The sequence below is a fragment of the Rana temporaria genome, chromosome 1 (genome assembly GCF_905171775.1).
Source record: "Rana temporaria chromosome 1, aRanTem1.1, whole genome shotgun sequence".
In the NCBI taxonomy this organism is placed as follows: Eukaryota; Metazoa; Chordata; class Amphibia; order Anura; family Ranidae; genus Rana; species Rana temporaria.
Window position 1 is genome coordinate 364,745,464 of NC_053489.1, and position 18,815 is coordinate 364,764,278.

An 18,815-nucleotide genomic window follows, 5' to 3' on the forward strand; every position below is an offset into this window, starting at 1 on the left:
TGCATTTTTTTTTATTTAAAGTGATACTAAACCTACGACAGTAAAGCATGCTTGTTATACTCGCTGTGGGGGTTAATCCTGCACATTGTGTAAAAAGGCTGTCTGATCCTGTCTTCTCTGATCCTCCCCTTCTTCCACCGTCCCCAATCCATCTCCTGATAGAATAGAGCCTTGGGGGCACACTCTGCACATGCTCGTTTTGCTGTGTATGGCTAGAGAGGTTTGTGGTGTTTATTTATTCCCCCATCAGCACTGTCCAGGCAGAGAGTGGAGGTTGATCCAGCCTCAGAGGAGAATTAAAACTCCTCCCACAAGCTGCTATACACTGCTGAGAAAAGGTATTTATCAGTTTATATGTACTGTGGGAGACCAGATATAGTGACTGCAGGGTCCTGGGTTTAGTAACACTGTAATCAAAATTTCATTATTATAACTTTTTTTTTTTTTTTTTTCTTCCTTTTAGGAAGGGGAAATGGGATGAGGATGATTTTGAGGATGAGGAAGACTATGAAGACATGGAAGATTGTGTAGATGTAGGTGAGGCTGGCAGATCTAAAGATATAGCTCTTCCCCCAAAACACCCTGCCCAACAAGCCTTGCCAGCACAGCGCCCATCAATGGGAGCAGATCGTCCAGGTCTCCCACATAACGCACACCCTCAAATTCAAGACCATGGGGACTGGACATACGAAGAGCAGTTCAAGCAGGTTGGTGACTTAATATTTTTTTGTAAAATAAACCACGCATATTGATCAAACTTTGCCAAAGGTTTGATATAGTTGAAATAGCAATTTGTGGTGTGTGTTGTGTTGGTTTTGTTGAATAGTTTATGGATTTAGATGCTTTTTCTCTTAAAGGGTAGCTGTACTTTTCCTTTTAAAATTGCTGTCTACAGACATGTCCTTAAACAGTGCAGCATGAGTGCTGTGTTTACTGCATTTCTACTTGTAAGCAGCATACAGGTCAGTGCACAAGGCAGCATGCATGCCACACTGCACAAACACATAATTGCAGGTAGCTAAAGTTGCCTAAAACACTGTGTGATGGGTCTGTAGTCAGCCACTCTTCTCTTGCCTTTCTCTTCTCTGATATCTGCATGCATGGTTAGTCCAGATCAGAATTTGTGTCTGTGTACAATCCTAGACCAAAATTCCAGCAGAAGACAGGGCCATGCCTGCTTATCTGAGTAGTCTCTTGTGTCTGTGGGCATTCTTAGACTGTGGTTGGTTAAAGAGAGGAGCTGTTTATTGATGAGTCTGTTTACATTCATAGAGTGCTGTCCAGACTTGTGGCCGTCTCCTTGGCCTGACATTCTTTGGTAGGAAAGATCAGTATACACTGCTATATTGTCAAAAGTATTGGGACACTTGCTTTACATGAACTTTAATAGCATCCCAGTCTTTGTCCGTAGGGTTGAATATTGAGTTGGCCCATCCTTTGCAGCTATACTAGCTTCAGCTCTTCTGGGAAGGCTGTCCACAAGGTTTAGAAGTGTGTCTTTATGGACATTGCTTTGTGCACTGTTGGAACAAGAAGAGGCCATCCCCAAACTGTTCCCACAAAGTTGGAACCATGAAATTGTCCAAAACGTCTTGATATGCTGACACTTTAAGATTTCCCTTCACTGGAACTAAGGGGCCAACCCAACCCCTGAAAAACAAGCCCACACAATAATCCCCCCCCCCCACCACCAAATGATTTGGACCAATGCACAAAGCAAGATCAATAAGGACATGGATAAATGAGTCTTTATTGATCTTGGATGAACTTGACTGGCCTGCCCAGAGTTCTGACCTCAACCGGATAGAACCCCTTTGGGATGAATTGGAGTAGAGATTGCTAGCCAGGCCTTCTTGTCCAACATTAGTACCTGACCTCACAAATGCACTTCTGAAAGAATGGTCAAACAATCCCATAAACGCACTCCTAAGCCTTGTGGACAGCAGTGTTCATTTTGTCGACTAAAACATTTTAGCCGACTGAATGAATACTATTTTAGTCGACTAAAACTAAGACAATTGGGATGACTAAAATTTAAATGCCATTTTAGTCAAAAGACTAAAACTAAATTTAAATTTGACTTCAAAATTAGCACTGGTCTGTAGTGCATGTTCATACCACAATTCCATAAGTAATATCATATTAGATTTTTCTCTCCAGCAGTATATAATGAGCTTGGAAATTGTAGAGAAATGTTAACTAATGCATTACAATTTAATTACACCCATTAGATTTTAGACTACTAAAATGAGTTTTAGTCAACTAAAATATGCTGGAGATTTAGTCTACTGAAACAATTGCAAAAGACTAAAATGGGACTAAAACTAAAATGTAATTTTAGTTCCAAGACAAACTAAATCTGCTGCCAAAATTAACACTGGTGGACAGCCTTCCCAGAAGAGTTGAAGCTGTTATAGCTGCAAAGGGTGGGCCAACTTAATATTGAACCCTACAGACTGAGACGTCATTACAGTTGGTGTGCGTGTAAAGGCAGGGCATTCCCAATACTTTTGGTAATATAGTGTATATTCAGTACGGATATTCTCATTGGTGCCTGAAAGTGGACTGGAGAATTGTTTGGCAGAAAATGTGTGTGGACAGTTAAACTCTGCAGATTGATTTTTCTGGTAATCTTCATCTCAAAAATAACTTTTACAAATGACTGTTTAGACAAACAAACTTTTAAAATTCAACAGAAAATGTATGTTGAGGTTCTGCATCAGGACAATAATAGGATGTCTAAAAAATGTCATCCAGTACTTATTACTACTGATGATCCTATTTTACATGGACATCAAAAAATGTTGGTAGGCACTTGCTACCCTTTTCCAGTAATGTTCTTCCAGTGGGCACTCTCATCCCCCTAGTTTTCCACTGAATAAATTTGTACAATTTGGTTGAAATACTGGAGGAAGAGAATGCGTCTGTATTTCTGATGCTTTGTATAGCAAAGGAATCAACCCAATAAATATTATGTTTTTCATTTAATGTGTATGAAGGTTCGGACTGGAACTGGCTGTGGGTGCCCATTGAAAAAAAAATGTAATTGAGTAGACAAAGTGAAGTTGTTTTCAGTAATCCATAGAGGGAAAAGTTAAAGGAAGTAAACCCTGATGGTTTACTTCCTTTCTTTCCCTGCAAAGGTAAAGCTTAATGGGCTATTATGCATGGCATAGTAACCCATTATGTGTCACTTACCTGAAACCGAAGCCTGCGATGTCACCGATTTCCTCACCTCCACGAAGCGTCCATTTTTCACCCTCTGCCTTCCGGGTATCGCTGCTTCGGTGCTGTGACTGGCCAGAGCAGCGATGACGTCACGCGGGAGCCGACACTTACGGCATGATGCCCTTCAGCAATGTCACACTTGGTGTGCCGTTGTCAACCGTAGACACCAGTGCATTATTTATTGCAAATATCGCCAAAACCGTGTAGGTCTAGGAGATATTGCAAGCACCTACAGGTAAGCCCTAATCTCTTACCTGTAGGTGAAAGTTCTCAGAGGGTTTCCAACCACTTTAAATCTGCGCTTTTCCCATCAATGTGTTTTGTGTGCAGTGCTTGAGTGCACGGAAATCGCCCTGTGCATACAGTATAGGACAGTCCTATGGATAGCTTATACTGAGAGCTCATTGCTTGTACAAGTCTAGCTTTTTTTTATTTATTTATTTTTACCTGCATCTATAACACTATTGCTTTAAACACGTATCTATCCTTGATGTTTAATAAAGCAGACCAGTAGTTCAGCTGTTAACATTGTGTCATTTTTGTCTTGAATTGTAACTGTATGTTGTTACATTGTCATTCTGTCTCGCAGCAAGGTATTGCGTGACTAGATCCTTGTTTATATTACTCTGCTTCCCCTCTCCTCCCCTGATAATGCTTCTCTGTGTGGGTTTTTCTCTCTCACTTCCTGTAATGGGGGAGGGAGACATGCTGGGAGGGAGTTAGGGTGTGACTGTGTGCTGGGTGGGCACAGAAGGGGTAAACTGTAGGTGGGTTTGTTTATGAATGACAGAAGAAAGTCTTTTTTGTATAGATACTTGCAGTGGGCTTTTCAATGAGACTAGTATGACAGGTCTGCATGAATGCTATTCTGAGATCCGTTCGAGTACAAGCCCAGTGTGTGTGTGTGTGTGTGTGTGTGTGTGTGTGTGTGTGTGTATATATATATATATAAAATTTATGAAGCCATAATCTGTATTCATCAGGTTAAATGAACAGTTTTACTCTGCATATTGTTAAATCGTTCTGAAAATACATAATTGTTGACTTTTCTGCAAATAGATGTCAGAGCTCTGCCCTGTCGCTGCTCAAGTGAGAACTGTAGTAGTTACCCTGTTAAATGTGTGTCATTTTGTGCTGGACAGGAAATGCCATCTGTGGGACTAATCAGTTTGTCTGAAATAAGAACTGTCTTTGCTGACTCATCGCCTCTAATCAGATTTTCCTTTTTATTCCTGGACAATATTTTAAATGATTAGATGTTATAATGCCCTGTGTGTTGTGCTCATTTTAGCTTTGCATTTTCTGTATATTAGTCATTTTATTATTATAGGACTCATGTCACTGCTTTAACACTAAAACTGGACTGGGATTTTCAGTTACCTGAACCTGCGATTGATCCGACTAGCCTAACAGCATGGCAGGGCCAATGATTCCTGCATCATTCCAGTGGGATCATTTTGCATCAGGAAGAAAGCGTCCATACAGTGCTGGTATTTTAGGTTCGTTCACATATTTTTACTGCTCGATTTCAACCCGTGCAGGGGTGGGTTGATAAGCTGTTGATTTTGACATATCGGGGGAAGGGGCACGTGGGTGAGGAGAAATTCTGAGCTTGGTTTTGGATAGATTGAGTTTGAGGAAGTGGTGTGACATCCAGGCTGATATGTCTGTTAGTAAATTAGTGATGTGTGAGGAGACTGATGGGAGTGAGCTGAGGGGCATAGAGATAGATTTGGGTGTCATCAATGTAGAAATGGCATTGAAAGCCATGGGAGACTATGAGCTGACCCAGGGAGGAAGTGTAGATTGAGAATAGGAGAGGTCCAAGAACAGAACCTTGGGGGACCCCCAACAGAGAAAAGAGGGGCTAGAAATGTAAGGGACATTGAGGTTGCAGTGGATGAGAACCAGCTCATTCAGTACAGTCACAAAGACCAAAGGAGTGCAGTTTTTTGTGGATGGGGTGGTCCACTATGTCAAAGGCAGCAGAGGTCTAGTAGTAGGAGCACAGAATAGTGTCCCTTGGTTTTAGCCGTTAGTAAATCGTTTGAGAGTTTATTATTCTTTGTTTGGATATCTGTGCTGGCATTGCCGGTTGACATGCAGTCCAGCATGAAATTTCCAAGGGGCGGGTTCCCTGATGACAACAGTGGGCTCTGCTTGCATGTAATGTGTGCTGAAACAGTCTTGGGCTCCATTCACACCAATGTGTTTGTTTTTGTTTTTTTCATGCTTTTTACAGAAACGCAAGACATTATTTTTAACATGGGTTCCTATCGAACATGAATACATTTTTGTGCCTCTGTTTTTGGGACAAAATGCCGAAATTCCCCCCCCCCCCTTTTTTTTTTTTTTTTTTTTTTTTTTTAAATACTTAAATGGGGAAGCTCCAAAACAGCATGTAGTGCATTTTTACAAAGATTAGCATTTTTTTTTTTGTATTTGCTCAACAAATTCGCCTAAAACAAATAATGCAAAAAGCAATCAACATGCATAGGTGTGAATGAAATCAAAAGTAGAAGCCTGTGTGACAGCCTGGCATTGCAGAAGCACAGGTGGGAGACAAGGACAGTGTGTTGTCACCTACAGATATAATGGGATGTACCTGAACAAGGACCTCCATGGCAGGATCACCAGATATTATTTTTTTAATGAAAGCTGCAGATTTGAAAATATTTAGACTTTTGGCAGTAATTTGGCAGCGTGGTAATTGCCAGTAACAGAACTGAAGATTTATTGCAATTAACCACTTAACCCCCGGACCATATTGCTGGTCAAAGACCAGGCCACTTTTTGCGATACGTCGCTTTAACTGACAATTGTGCGACCTGGCTCTTAAACAAAATTGGCGTCCTTTTTCCCCCACAAATAGAGCTTTCTTTTGGTGGTATTTGATCACCTCTGCGGTTTTTAGTTTTTGCGCTATAAACAAAAATAGAGCGACAATTTTGAAAAAAAATGAATATTTTTTACTTTTTGCTATAATAAATATCCCCCAAAAATATATATAAAAAACGTTTTTTTCCTCAGTTTAGGCCAATACGTATTCGTCTACATATTTTTCGTAAAAAAAATCACAATAAGCGTTTGGTTTGCCCAAAAGTTATAGCGTTTACAAAATAGGGGGTAGTTTTATGGCATTTTTATTAATATTTTATTTTTTTACTAGTAATGGCTGCGATCAGCGTTTTTTTTTTTTTTTTTTATCGGTACCGCGACATTATGGCGGACACTTTTGACACATTTTGAGACCATTGCCATTTTTATAGCGATTAAAATGCATTAATTACTATAAAAATGCCACTGGCAGTGAAGGGGTTAACACTAGGGGGCGAGGAAGGGGTTAATCATGTTCCCTGGGTGTGTTCTAACTGAGGGGGGGGAGGTGGACTGACTAGGAAAAATGACTGATCGCTGTTCATACGTTGTATGAACAGACAATAGGTAATTTCCACCCTGACAGGACCGGGAGCTGTGTATTTACACACACAGCTCCCGGTTCTCGCTCTGTAACAAGCGATCGCGGGTGCCCGGCGGTGATTGCGACTAGGGTTGTCCAGATACCGATACCAGTATCGGTATCGGTACCGATACCGAGTATTTGCGCTAGTACTCGTACTCGTGCAAATACTCCCGATACCAAAATAGAATACTTTTTTTTTTTTTTTTTGTGACATCGAACACAAATTGGATGGCACCATTGGATGGCACTGATAGGTGGCACTGGCATTGATTGAATGGCACTCATAAATGGATGGCACTGATAGGTGGCACTGGCATTGATTGGGTGGCACTGATGAGATGCACTAATAAGCTGCCTCCCTGCACTGATGCACTAATGGGCACTGATCTGCACTGATAGGTGGCACTGGCTAGCTGCACTTTTGGGCACTGGCACCGATGAGCTGCACTGACAGTGATCACTCCTTCAATGACATGTAGTTTTCCAGTACCGTATGCTAAAAAACAGCTCCACACCATGATGTACCAGTTCTTCATAATTCTAAAGAAAATATCTTTGGTCTGTATTGTGGTTTGAAAACGGTCACATGACATTAAAAAAAAGTATCGGTATTCGGTATCGGCGACTACTTGAAAAAAAGTATCGGTACTTGTACTCGGTTCTAAAAAAGTGGTATCGGGACAACCCTAATTGCGACCATCGGGCACGTGCGCCGTGCGCGCCCCTATTGGCTGCTCGGCGAGGTGATGTATAGCTACGTGCTCTCGCCGAGCAGAGCGGACCTGCCGCCGTATAACGGAAGGTCGGCAAGCAGTTAAAATGTTCCCCTTTAACATAGGAGACTGTTCAAACAATTTGGCTATTGATTGTCAGATTGAGTAATGAATGTCTGTATGCAGATTCTGTGCCTGCCCAGGTAAGCTATTGGGATGGTAAAAACATGTGGCTCAGCTGCGTTTTTATGGCCCCCCTGACTAACATCCCTGTCAGGCAGCTGTGGTGCGGCGTGTTGGTGCAGGTCTTTACGGGTAAAAAACAGGCCTTGAGGAGGCAACGTAACGCCTCTTTATCACCTATCAAATTCCTGCAAGTGTAAATGAGTCTTTCATGGGTCAGAAATATTCTGAGAAATTATTTTCATTATTACCTGTCCTGAGCATGCATGGATGGTCAGCCGTTCTTTTGTCTATAGGCATCTTTCAGATAGATGGATTTTATTTTATTTTTTTGTTTGTTTTTCGGTAACGCAAGGTTTTGTTTTAAGGAGAAAATGTGATCAATGTAGCATATTTAAATTTAAGAAAGGAGGTTCTAGAGAATTGGCATTTAGAATGTTTCCTGCAAGTTATATTTAGACTGTGAGCTGGCTTCCTGTAGCGTAGTGGGTATTTTACCTTTGCATAGCAAGGATGCGCTAAACTTTTTGTGTGTGTTAGACATGGGGGAGGTTGTTTAAACTTTGATCAATGCTAGTTGGAACATTTAGGTCTACTGTTTGATGTAAGTGAGTACATGTTGTGCTATAATAATATTGGTCCTGAATCTGATATTAAAGCTTCAGGTGTGGTGATTGTGTGCGTTTTTTTTTTTTCTTTTAACAAACCTGTTATGCTTTCCTACTCTTTGCAATGGTTTTGCACAGAGCAACAACGAACCTACTCTTCTCGGGGCCCCTTGCTGGTGCTCTCCGCTCATCGTCGTCCTCCTCAATGCACCCTCTTGGGAAACTGCTTCCTATGTAGGCTCGCTCCCGTGCTGTGCTGCCTATGTCCCAGGAAAGACAGCTTGGCCCTGCCCCCCCCCATTTCAGCTCTCGAACAGCTGCAGGAGTCAATGGCTACAGATTCAGTGACTTTTTTATTTTATTTTTTTTGCGTTTTATTTATTTTATTTTTCCAGTATGTCCCTTCAACAGAAGACAAACAGTCCATGCTGAACTGTCCAAATTTTGATCTGTGGCCAGTTTTCTTAAAATGGCAAAGCTGTAAAGCATCATCGTGCTACTAAGGCTACTTTTACACTGAAAGCGCCTGGGTGTTGGCGCTATTTTTAGCGGCAATTTTGCGGTGCTTTTCAGTCGCTAGCGGGGCGCTTTTAACCCCCGGCTAGTGGTTATAGGGTTAAAATCGCCCACAAAGCGATGCTTTGACTGAGGTTTGGCGGTGCTGCCCATTGATTTCAATGGGCAGGGGCGCTTTAGGAGCAGTGCAATGCGCTACAAAGAAGCTGCTGGCAGGAGTTTTTCTGACGCCTTGCCAGCGCACCGCTGCAGTGTGAAAGACAGAGGGCTTTCACACTGGAGTGAATGGAGCTGCTCTTTCAGGGCACTATGCTGGCGCTATTGTTAGCGCTATAGTGCCTTCAAAGCGCTTCAGTGTGAAAGGAGTCTAAAGCTGGACACGCATTAGGTGGATGGAGGAATCCCCCCCCCCCCTGGCTGGGCCATTGTATGACCGCTGCACCTGCCGCTGTCAAAATACAGTGATCAGCAGCTGCATTCACTGACCGAGAAATTTCCACCATGTCCTTTAGACAGAAGTCAAACAAGCGACTTCTGTTGATCAGGGAAGGCACACATTGATTGAAATGTGCACAGTTCTTGCTGAACTGGGCAACCAGGCGCAAATCTGAATACTGAATAGTTAAAATTGTTATCTCAATGTACATACAGAACAATATAGTGTATATAAAAACAAGGAATAATAAAACTTTAAAAAATATTATGCTAATTGCATTTATTTTGTCCTGAAAGGAAAAAATGTTTTATCAATCCTTGAGACACTGTAAGCTGCCATTGCAGAAGTCCTTGCGGTGACGTCGCTATTAAGTTGTTGATTTGTAGCAAGCATGCAGCCTGTAATATCTGAAAAGTCGCAACGCCCTCCCTGCATACTTGTTCAATGTTAGGGTTTTACAGAAATCCTATGTCTTTAAATGTTAAAGTGGGTCTAAAGGCTCATGGGGGTTTTTATTTTGTATTTTTCTTCTTTGTTAGGGCAATTCCCCCACCCCCAAATACTTTGAGCACGATCGCAATCCAGCGATGTACACCAGAGTACTCTTCCTCATTGGCTGAGACCGCAGCCAGGATCACGGCCATAAAGGACATAAGGGGAGAGAGGGGGCGGGGCCGAGCCGCAGCTCTGTGTGTGAGAATGGACATGCAGAGCAGCGGCTCGGGAGCAAGCCTGCTTGGATTCCCCCTTGGCAAGCTGCTTACTTTGCCTAGTGCCCCCACAGGGAGGGGCCAGGAATGCCAGCAGGGGGCCCGCGAAGAGGAGGATCAGGACTGCTCTGTTCAAAACCACTGCGCAAAATAGGTAAGTATGACATGTTTGTTTATAGAAAGAAAAAAATGCCTTTTAATATCACTTTGTCAGCAGTAACAGCTCCTATATTTCTATTCTCACAGTTTTATACCTTTTTATAAAGCACGTATAAGAAGTGTGAAAACAAAAAGCCGTAGGCCAGTTTTTTCCAATGTATGCAAAGTTGAGAGACAACTGTTGGTTCTGAAGTGAACATGGGCAAACCAACATGTTAATTTCACTGGCGGCCTCATCAACTGCTTATGTTTGCCTTCCCTTTGCTCCACTGTCTGTTGTTCAGCTACCAGAATTGGAGAGGCAGGCGCCAAGGCTTGACTTGTAGCTTATTTGAGCTCTATGCATATAATTCAGCATGTTTTCTGCTAATTGCGATCAATAGTTTAGCAAAAATGTACCAATTCACCTAATTTTACCACAAAAAACTGGGAAAACGTATTGACTCGAGTATAAGCCTAGGGTGTCCATCTGCATGCCTCACTGTGCCCATGACTAAACTGACGTTTAACATGGGAGTCTATGGAAGGAATCGGTGCTCCCCAGCCATAGGTCCCCCAGACAAAACGTTTCACACTTGTAGAGGAGAAATGGGGCTACGTGTGTGCCAAGTTCCGAGTCCAGGGGACCTACGTCTGGCTGGTACCGGGTCCCCAAAGTAATGACCGTTTAACATAGGAGTCTATGGAAGGGGTGCCCAGGTTTGAAAAATCGGTGCTCCCTGGCCCTAGGTCCCCCGGACAACAAACTTTGCTCACTTATAGAGGAAGAGTGAGGTTGCATATGTGCCAAGTTTGGGGTCCAGGAGACCTACGGTCGGCCAGTACCAGGTCCCCAAAATCTGGGAGATCAGGCACAAAAAGGTGACTCGAGTATAAGCCGAGGGGGGCATTTTCAGCAACCCCAAAAAGTGCTGAAAAACTCAGCTTATACTCGAGTATATACGGCATGTGTTTTTTTAGTAAGTAGTACACTAGTGAATGGGGTACGGGGTTTACAGCATAGTAAATTGTGTGCAGGGTTTATAGCAGGCAGTGTGAGAGTTATGCAGTCACAAGTAATATCTTGTCACTCCGCGTAACACTTGATTGTTGTGTACTAGTTCTCTCCAGGAATCATGGTTTGGCCTGTTGCCCGCCAATGTGGTGATTGCTTTCCGTCTTTGGTTTGGGCTTGAGCCATATTCTGTAAAGCTTAATCGTTTTAAATGCCTAATTCTCTGACATGACTGCTAGCTCTGGTTTCCGAAATATCCCGTTAGGTGACGCTCAGATTTTGGTTTGTATCGCATTATCCGATTCAAAGCGGCTAGCTTTAGTTCATCAAGTCAATACCTGAACAGTGCAGTTGTAGTTTTAGTAACCTTCATTTTTAGATGTGACTGTAACATGGTTACTAAGAGCCTTGTATATTGTGGCATGGATATGGTTAACTCCTAGGTGTCTGAGAACAAAAGAAAATCCTTGTGCTTGTCTCTGCTTCTAGCACAAGCGTTTGGATGTTTTTTTTCAGTACTTCAATACCTGTATCAAAGATGTGTATACTAAAGCTTTCTCGTACAGTACGTGCCTGTTCCTCTGGTTTTAGTCTCTTCTGTGTACAATTCTGGGTTCTAATGCAATGTCCCAAATAAGTAATAAGAACTAACGCCTTCCAATTCGTTGTATGCATATTCAGTGCTTTCATAAAGTATTCAGACCCCCTTCACATTTTTCAATTTTGTCATGTTGCAGCCTGATACTACAGTATACAAATAAAAAAATCATGTGACCAAGAACACGCATGCGCAAAAACAAAAGAATACCTTGCATCACTTCCGAAGTTGTATTCTCTCATGTGAGAATCGCAACTTTAGTAACCTATTGGTTTTCGATGTGAGAAAAAAAACTGACAATCATTCGCCAGATATTCTTATCGTGTATACTAGGCATTATACAGGGTTTTCGTGAAGGAACAATTTTCACAATGTTAAGTAAACTTGTTGGAGCAGCTTGTGCAGGGCTTGAAGTACATTTACAATACAGTGCTGGACTTGAGATCATTTGCCTCTGGGCTGCCGGCTTTTGTTGTGGTCATTTACAGGTTACTCTGGCTTAAGAGGTTCAGCCAGCAGACCTGCATTTACAGTGTGGTTCTAAAAGAGACCATCTAAACCACACCAGAGAAAGAGTACCTTCTTGCCTCAGCTCAGGAAGGTCAAAGACTCCTGGCTCAAATCTGCTCCTACCTGGTTCAGCCTGTAATTTCTTTTTTTTTTTTTTCGTTGGCTAGGAAATTTTAGAGGATTTTAGAGGGGACTAAAGGGGACTAAAGCTGGGGGTACACACAGGCTGAAAACCGTTTTGTTTGGCAGGAACCAACTGACTTTTGGCCTGTGTGTACAGCTTTCTGCTCTACTAAAGCCGGTCTTATGACCAGCTTCTGTCAAATTGGCATGCTGGCAAACCAGTATCCGAGCAGCATTTATTTAAGCACCCGCAGCCAGTGGCCGCGAGTGCAGATCAGTGTGTTCGGACAGGGTTTTTTCTCTGTCTGCTGGGTTCAATGTAAAAAAAAAACTTGTAGTGTGTTCCTATCTTAAGTCCTCTAAGCCCTCTACCTCTGTAGGTGACAAACGTCCCTGGTAGTCGAAGTCCCCTTAGTACCAATTGACCACGACCTATCGGAGTATAGTTACTGGCCATGTCCACAGTCACAAAGCTCCAAATCATCTCTAACTGCTTTCTTGAAAATGACAATGAGTTCACTGTACTCCAATGGCATCCACGGTCACCAGATCTCAATCCAATAGCGCACCTTTGTGATGTGGTGGAACGGGAGATTCACATAATGGATGTGCAGCCGACAAATCTGAAGCAACTGTGTGTTGCTGTCGTGTCAATATAGACCAAAATCTCTGAATGTTTCTAACACCTTGATAAATCTATGCCATGAAAAATTAAAAATGTTCTGTAGGCTAAAAGTGTACCCAGTAGTAGCAAGGTGTACTTAAAGTGGCCGGTGATGATGGGGATTTGAATAGTACTTTAGAACCTCAAATTTTAAAGTGATTGTAAAGCTTTGAGAGATATATATATATATATATATATATATATATATATATATATATATATATATATATATATATATATATATATATATATATATATATATATACATTTTTTTAAATGTATAAAAATAACAAACATGCCTATACTGTACTTGCCTGCTCTGTGCAATGGTTTTGCACAGCGCAGTCCCGATTCCTATTCTTTTGGTATCCCCCGCCGGTGGTCCAGACTTCCCCTCTTCGTCGGGTGCTCCCAAGTCCCGCTGCCGCATCCATTGACACAGACAACGGTACTTCCCTTCTCCCATCTCACGGCTTTTGTGCTATCAATCTGTCCAATGAGGAGAGCGACAGCGGCTGCGGTCATGCACATCGCTGAATTGGATCGGGCTCAGGTAAAAAAAAAAGGGGGGGGGGGGTCTGGGGAGGGAAGCTGCATCACCGGTTTTTCACCTTAGTTTTTCAGGCTGGGTTCACACTGATGCGATATTGGGAAACCCTTTGAATCCTGTGCAGGTTCCCGCATCGCACCTGAAATGCAGAGGATTCACACTGACATCTGCGAACAGCTGCGGGTATCAATGCAAAGTTAATGACACTCCCAGATCGGATCGCAGTGTTAAATGGTACAGGAATCGAATCGTGTTACAGTGCGCACCAAAAAAAGGGTCCTGTACCATTTTGATTTGCATCACACAGACATTGCATGAGATCTGTACACCAATGCGGTGCGAATCACATGCGATGTTTGTGTTCGCACCAGTATGAACCCAGCCTCAGACTTTACAACCACTTTAAATGCTATCTATGCCCTCATTAAGAATGTTTGTTTGTTTGTCCTCACTTTCACAACAGGAAGTGAGAAGACCGACTCTAATAAAAGTTTTTGCCCTCTTCCTTAAAGAGTAGGTACGCCGAAAAAAATAAAAATATTAAAAGCCAGCAGCTACAAATACTGCAGCTGCTGACTTTTAATATTGGGACACTTACCTGTCCGGGGTGCCTACGATGTGGGCAGCCGAGGCCGATCTGTCTGTCGGCTCTTGGCTGCTGCCGCCGCCATCCTCGGTATGGGAATCGGGAAGTGAAGCCTTGCAGCTTCACTTCCTGGTTCCCTGCTGCGCTTGCGCGTCCTCACTGGCCCCTGCTGGCTTCTGGGACCTGTGTGTCTCCCAGAAGACAGCAGGAAAGGCCAGAGTAGGTTTCGGAAGTGGTGTAGGTCACCGCTGTGGGAGCAAATGCCTGTATTACACAGGTATTTGCTCCCTCCTCCCCCCTGAAAGGTGCCAAATGTGACTCCGGAGGGGGGGGGAGAGATAGGGAGGGATTCCAAAAAGTGGAAGTTCCATTTTTGGGTGGAACTCCACGTTAAGCTTTCAAAAGCTTGAATTAAACAATAGAAAAGGGTAGAATTGGATTTCCATGTGTCTTCTAACAAGTCTTTGCTCCCGAAGGTTTCTAGTGCTTCTGATATGCAGTTTGATAGGCCACTGCCGTATTTCAGGTTCCATTTACAGGACCAATTTGTTTGAAGAGCAATCTCAAATTTACCAGTAAGCTGTTCAGTAATATGGTCTTGGCTTGCAGTTCTTCTTTTTATTATCTCTTGGCCTTAAGAGTGTTTCTTTTAGATAATCTAGTTGCTGTAATTGAAGATTGCGTGCTACAGTCCTAAATCAGCCCAGAGACCAAACTTCCTTTTGTAGGTTTAGAAGCCACACATATAAAACCACAGCAATACATGTGCTGGAGCTGTAATAATAATACATCATGTTTCTAATTGAGTAACAGAGAATGCCTTTTGCCCCCTCATATCTGAAGTTGGTATGGGTAGTGCTTCCATATCTGCTGCAGATTTCATACTGATAATAGCCACACGTTAACTATAGCAACGTTGTTTTATTTTTTAATGAACATAGCTGTAAAATCGACCTTCCTCATTTCAGGTGACCCAGTTACATGGCTTTATATTTATTTATTTTTTTCACACAATTAGATTGCACTACTGTTTGATAAGTTGAGACTTTGCTTTTACTCTCTTCTCCACCCTCTGTAAAGGGGTGGGGGAGGATTGTGTGGGTGGAGGGCTACAGAGGTTAAACGGTTACTTGCACTCTTATCGATTTGTGTCCTCCCTGTTATTGGCTGTCATAACAAGCACATTACTTGGAGGGACATATTTACTGTGTAGCTCTTGGATTTATCTATCTTTTAAACAGATCTGTGTATTTTATCTGTAAAAATGTAATACAAGGAAGCACAGGTAGTATACTTATTACAAAACAGATTTTTCTAGACTACATGCACTGTCTTCACATGCATTTTAAGGCCTCTAATCCACTACAGCTTGACATTTTCATCAATGTTTAATAAAGTCTACCAGGCAATAGGGGGTTATATTCAAGATGTCTTCATAGGGTTTGGTAATGGAAGAGGACAAGCCATTAAGGGGCGTGACAAATTGATAACATCTGGATGAATGGGAGGTGGAGGGGGGGTCAATGCTTTGGTGTTAGGCTTTTCACACAAAGAACACGTGGAACAGGGCCTGACCTTTACAAACGTATTTAGTTTTGTACAATGGAGGCGTTCCTCTAGACTTGTTCAATGCATTGCTGGACAATGAAACTATTATCTACTAGCACAGACAAGTGTGTGTGTGTGTGTGTGTGTGTGTGTGTGTGTGTGTGTGTGTGTGTGTGTGTGTGTATTTTTTCAGAAGAAATTTTTTTTTAAAGTAGAATGCCTTATGTATAAAATAAGTATGTATATGTGCGTGTGTTTTTGTTTCTCATTTTTATATGTGTGTTGATAGAGAGATATATAGAGAGAGAGAGAAAATTGTTACTGACTAGGTTAATACATTGCTGCATGTCAGAGGAGCCTCAGATGCACATTTGCTTGTGTAGAGTCACACTTTTGCTGTAATGTAAACAATAGTGGGTTTGACACTTTATTGCAAGAGGACTACATTTCTAATAAGCATATGTGTAATTAGTACTGCCTATAATTTTAGATACTGGTTATACATGCTTATACAGTCAATAGAGCATTGGTCTGCATGCTTATGAGCATATGTAAACTACTGTGCAAACGTTTAAGGCAGGTGTGAAAAATGCTGTAAATTAAGAATGCTTTCTGAAATAGAACTGTTAATCATTTAATTTCCATTTGTTGGTAAAAATAAAGATGAATTCAAATAAGTACCGTATTTATCGGCGTATAACGCGCACTTTTTTGCCCTGAAAATCAGGGCAATTTTCAACCGAGTTTGAATACTGCGCCGACATATACCGAGCGCAGTACACTCGTGTATTGTCGGGCAGTCTCGGCTCCTCCCGCGCTGACGTACAGGACGTCAGCGCGAGTGTAGCCGAGCATTGCCCACAATACACGAGTGTACTGCGCTCTGTATATGTCGGCGCAGTATTCAAACTCGGCGAGGACGCCGCAGAAAGATGCCGGACCCGACAAAGAGGACACCCGAAGCCGCAGACGGACGCCGGACCCGACGAGGCCGCCGCGCAAGACACCAAAAATGTAAGTACAAAAAAACTTTTTTCCACAGGATTCGGGGCAACTTTAGGGGTGCGCGGTATACGCCGGAGCGCTCTATACCGCGATAAATACGGTATTTGGTGTGATCACCCTTTGCCTTCAAAATAACACCAGTTCTTTTAGGTAAATTTGTCTTTGAAGGAACTCGGCAGGTAGGTTGTTCCAAACATCTTGGAGAACTAACCACAGATCCTCTGTCTCAAATCCTCCTGTCTCTTCATGTAATCTCAGACAGATTTGATGTTGAGATCGGGGCTCTGTGGAGGCCAAACCATCACTTTCAGGACTGCTTTTTCATCTTTCAGCTGAGGCTAGTTCTCGATGACATTAGCTGCATGTTTGGGGTCATTGTCCTGTTGTAGAATACATTTGGGGCCAATCGTACACCTACGTAAAAGGGGTATGGCATGATAAAGTATCTGCCACTATTTCTCAGCATTAACTACACTATTGATCCTGACCAAATCTCCAACTCCATTTGCAGAAATGCAGTCCCACACTTACTTCACTGTTGTCTGTAGACACTCGTTATACTGCTCTCCAGCCCTTCTGCAAACAAACTGCTTCCTGCTACATCCAAATATTTCAAGTTTTGACTCGTCATTCCAGAGCACCTACTGTAATTTTTTCTGCACCCCAATTCCGATGTTTTTTTGCATAGTTGCGTCGCTTAGCCTTATTTCCACGTTGGAGGTCTGACTTTTTTACAGCAATTCATCCATGAAGGCCACTTCTGGCACTGCTGAACTTTCATCTGCTGTATTAAGTTTCCTTGGCCAACCAGCCAAGTCATTGATGGCTCGGCCGCTGTCCTAGACCCTTTCCTTCTGAGCAAGGAGAGGCATTAGTTCTATTTAAAGAGGAAGTTGACTTCTGACACTGCCGGGAGAATGCTGTGATTACTGCTAGCGGCTATAACAGCCACTAGCCATAATCGCATTTAAAATCCGACAGGCTGATTGCACCCAAGTTGATAGATTGATCAACTTGGGTGCATTCAACCTACTCCTACATGGTTTTGAATCTCAGCCGGTCCCTACTGAACCGGCTGAAATTTGAACAGTCTACTGCTGGCTTTAGACATACTGGGTGGTAGTATGACCAAGCAAGAACGTGGCCGTATAGAGCTAGACAGTTGCTTGTAGAATGGCATGTAAAAGGGCTTGTACTAGTTCAATAAATATGGAACCACATTCCTGGACATTGGCGTTACCTCCAGCAACAGTCTGGAATACTTGGATTGAGAGAGTGCAGAAGAGGAGGAGTATGATACCGGCGATGAAGAATTTTGTACTGATTCTCTCTCTATACAAGTCGTACAGATGTAAGATCTACGTGCATTATTCAAGAGCTTGCCCTACTCCTCTCCTGTAAATTCCCTGTTCAAAGTCTGCTCCCATTTCACCATGTAAGCATGTTTTAGTGAAGGATCTGGTGCTTGCATCATTTACAATGTTTTCTGAAACCAGACCAGTTGCACTCATAGCGCAAAGTTCTTCAAAGGGGTGGAGGAGGGGAAAATCAATTTGTGTGAAATGTTTAATTTGAAAGTAGCTAAACAGAGCCTTTGGGGGCAGGTTATCTGTCAAGGTAGCAAAAGGAAGGCATGTTAATGTGTGTGTTTGCCAGAATGCCAGCATGGAAGAAGAATTTAAGTTTTCAGGGGGGAACCATGCGGTACGTAATGGCTGTCAGAGTATTGTTGACAAGCCTGAAGAAGCTAAATGAAATTTGGACTGACAAAAAGGAATGTTTTAATGAGTGTCTAAAGATATTGCCAACATGGAACAAAGATTTAAGTTTCTAGGGGGAAGCCAGGTGGTACGTGTGGCTGTTGGCGCTGTTTTGTAGAGGAAGGAGGTTAGTGGTGAGCCTTGAGAAGCTAGATGAAATTTGGCTGTACAGTAGGTGAACTACATTGTATGTAAAAGATTCAAACCCCACAGAGCAACCTCGGATCCCTACATAAAAGATTTTACAATATATTGGGGCTAGCCATAGCTTTCCAGTCTCTGTCCATTTGTTGTAAGAGTACAGGATAGACCAGGACAATACTTTTAAAGGCTTCTTTAATGGTTATCACAAATCGAAAGCAAGACATGTGGGTTGCCCTTCAAGTCTAAATTCTGCTCATGCATTCTTTGCATTTAAAAAGCTCAATCTTTGTTTACACAGTCTGTGGGAAAGTTGCATA

General features: G+C 42.5%; 1 protein-coding gene across 4 annotated transcripts in view; it reads left to right on the forward strand.

Moving 5' to 3' along the window:
* ARID3A (AT-rich interaction domain 3A) overlaps positions 1-18,815 on the forward strand; it is a 102,035-nt gene that overhangs the window by 17,450 nt on the left and 65,770 nt on the right. For all 4 annotated transcript variants that reach the window (XM_040322175.1, XM_040322172.1, XM_040322183.1 and 1 more), the window contains exon 3: positions 464-707. In XM_040322175.1, coding sequence (XP_040178109.1) covers positions 464-707 — 244 coding nt within the window. The remainder of the gene's footprint in view (positions 1-463; positions 708-18,815) is intronic.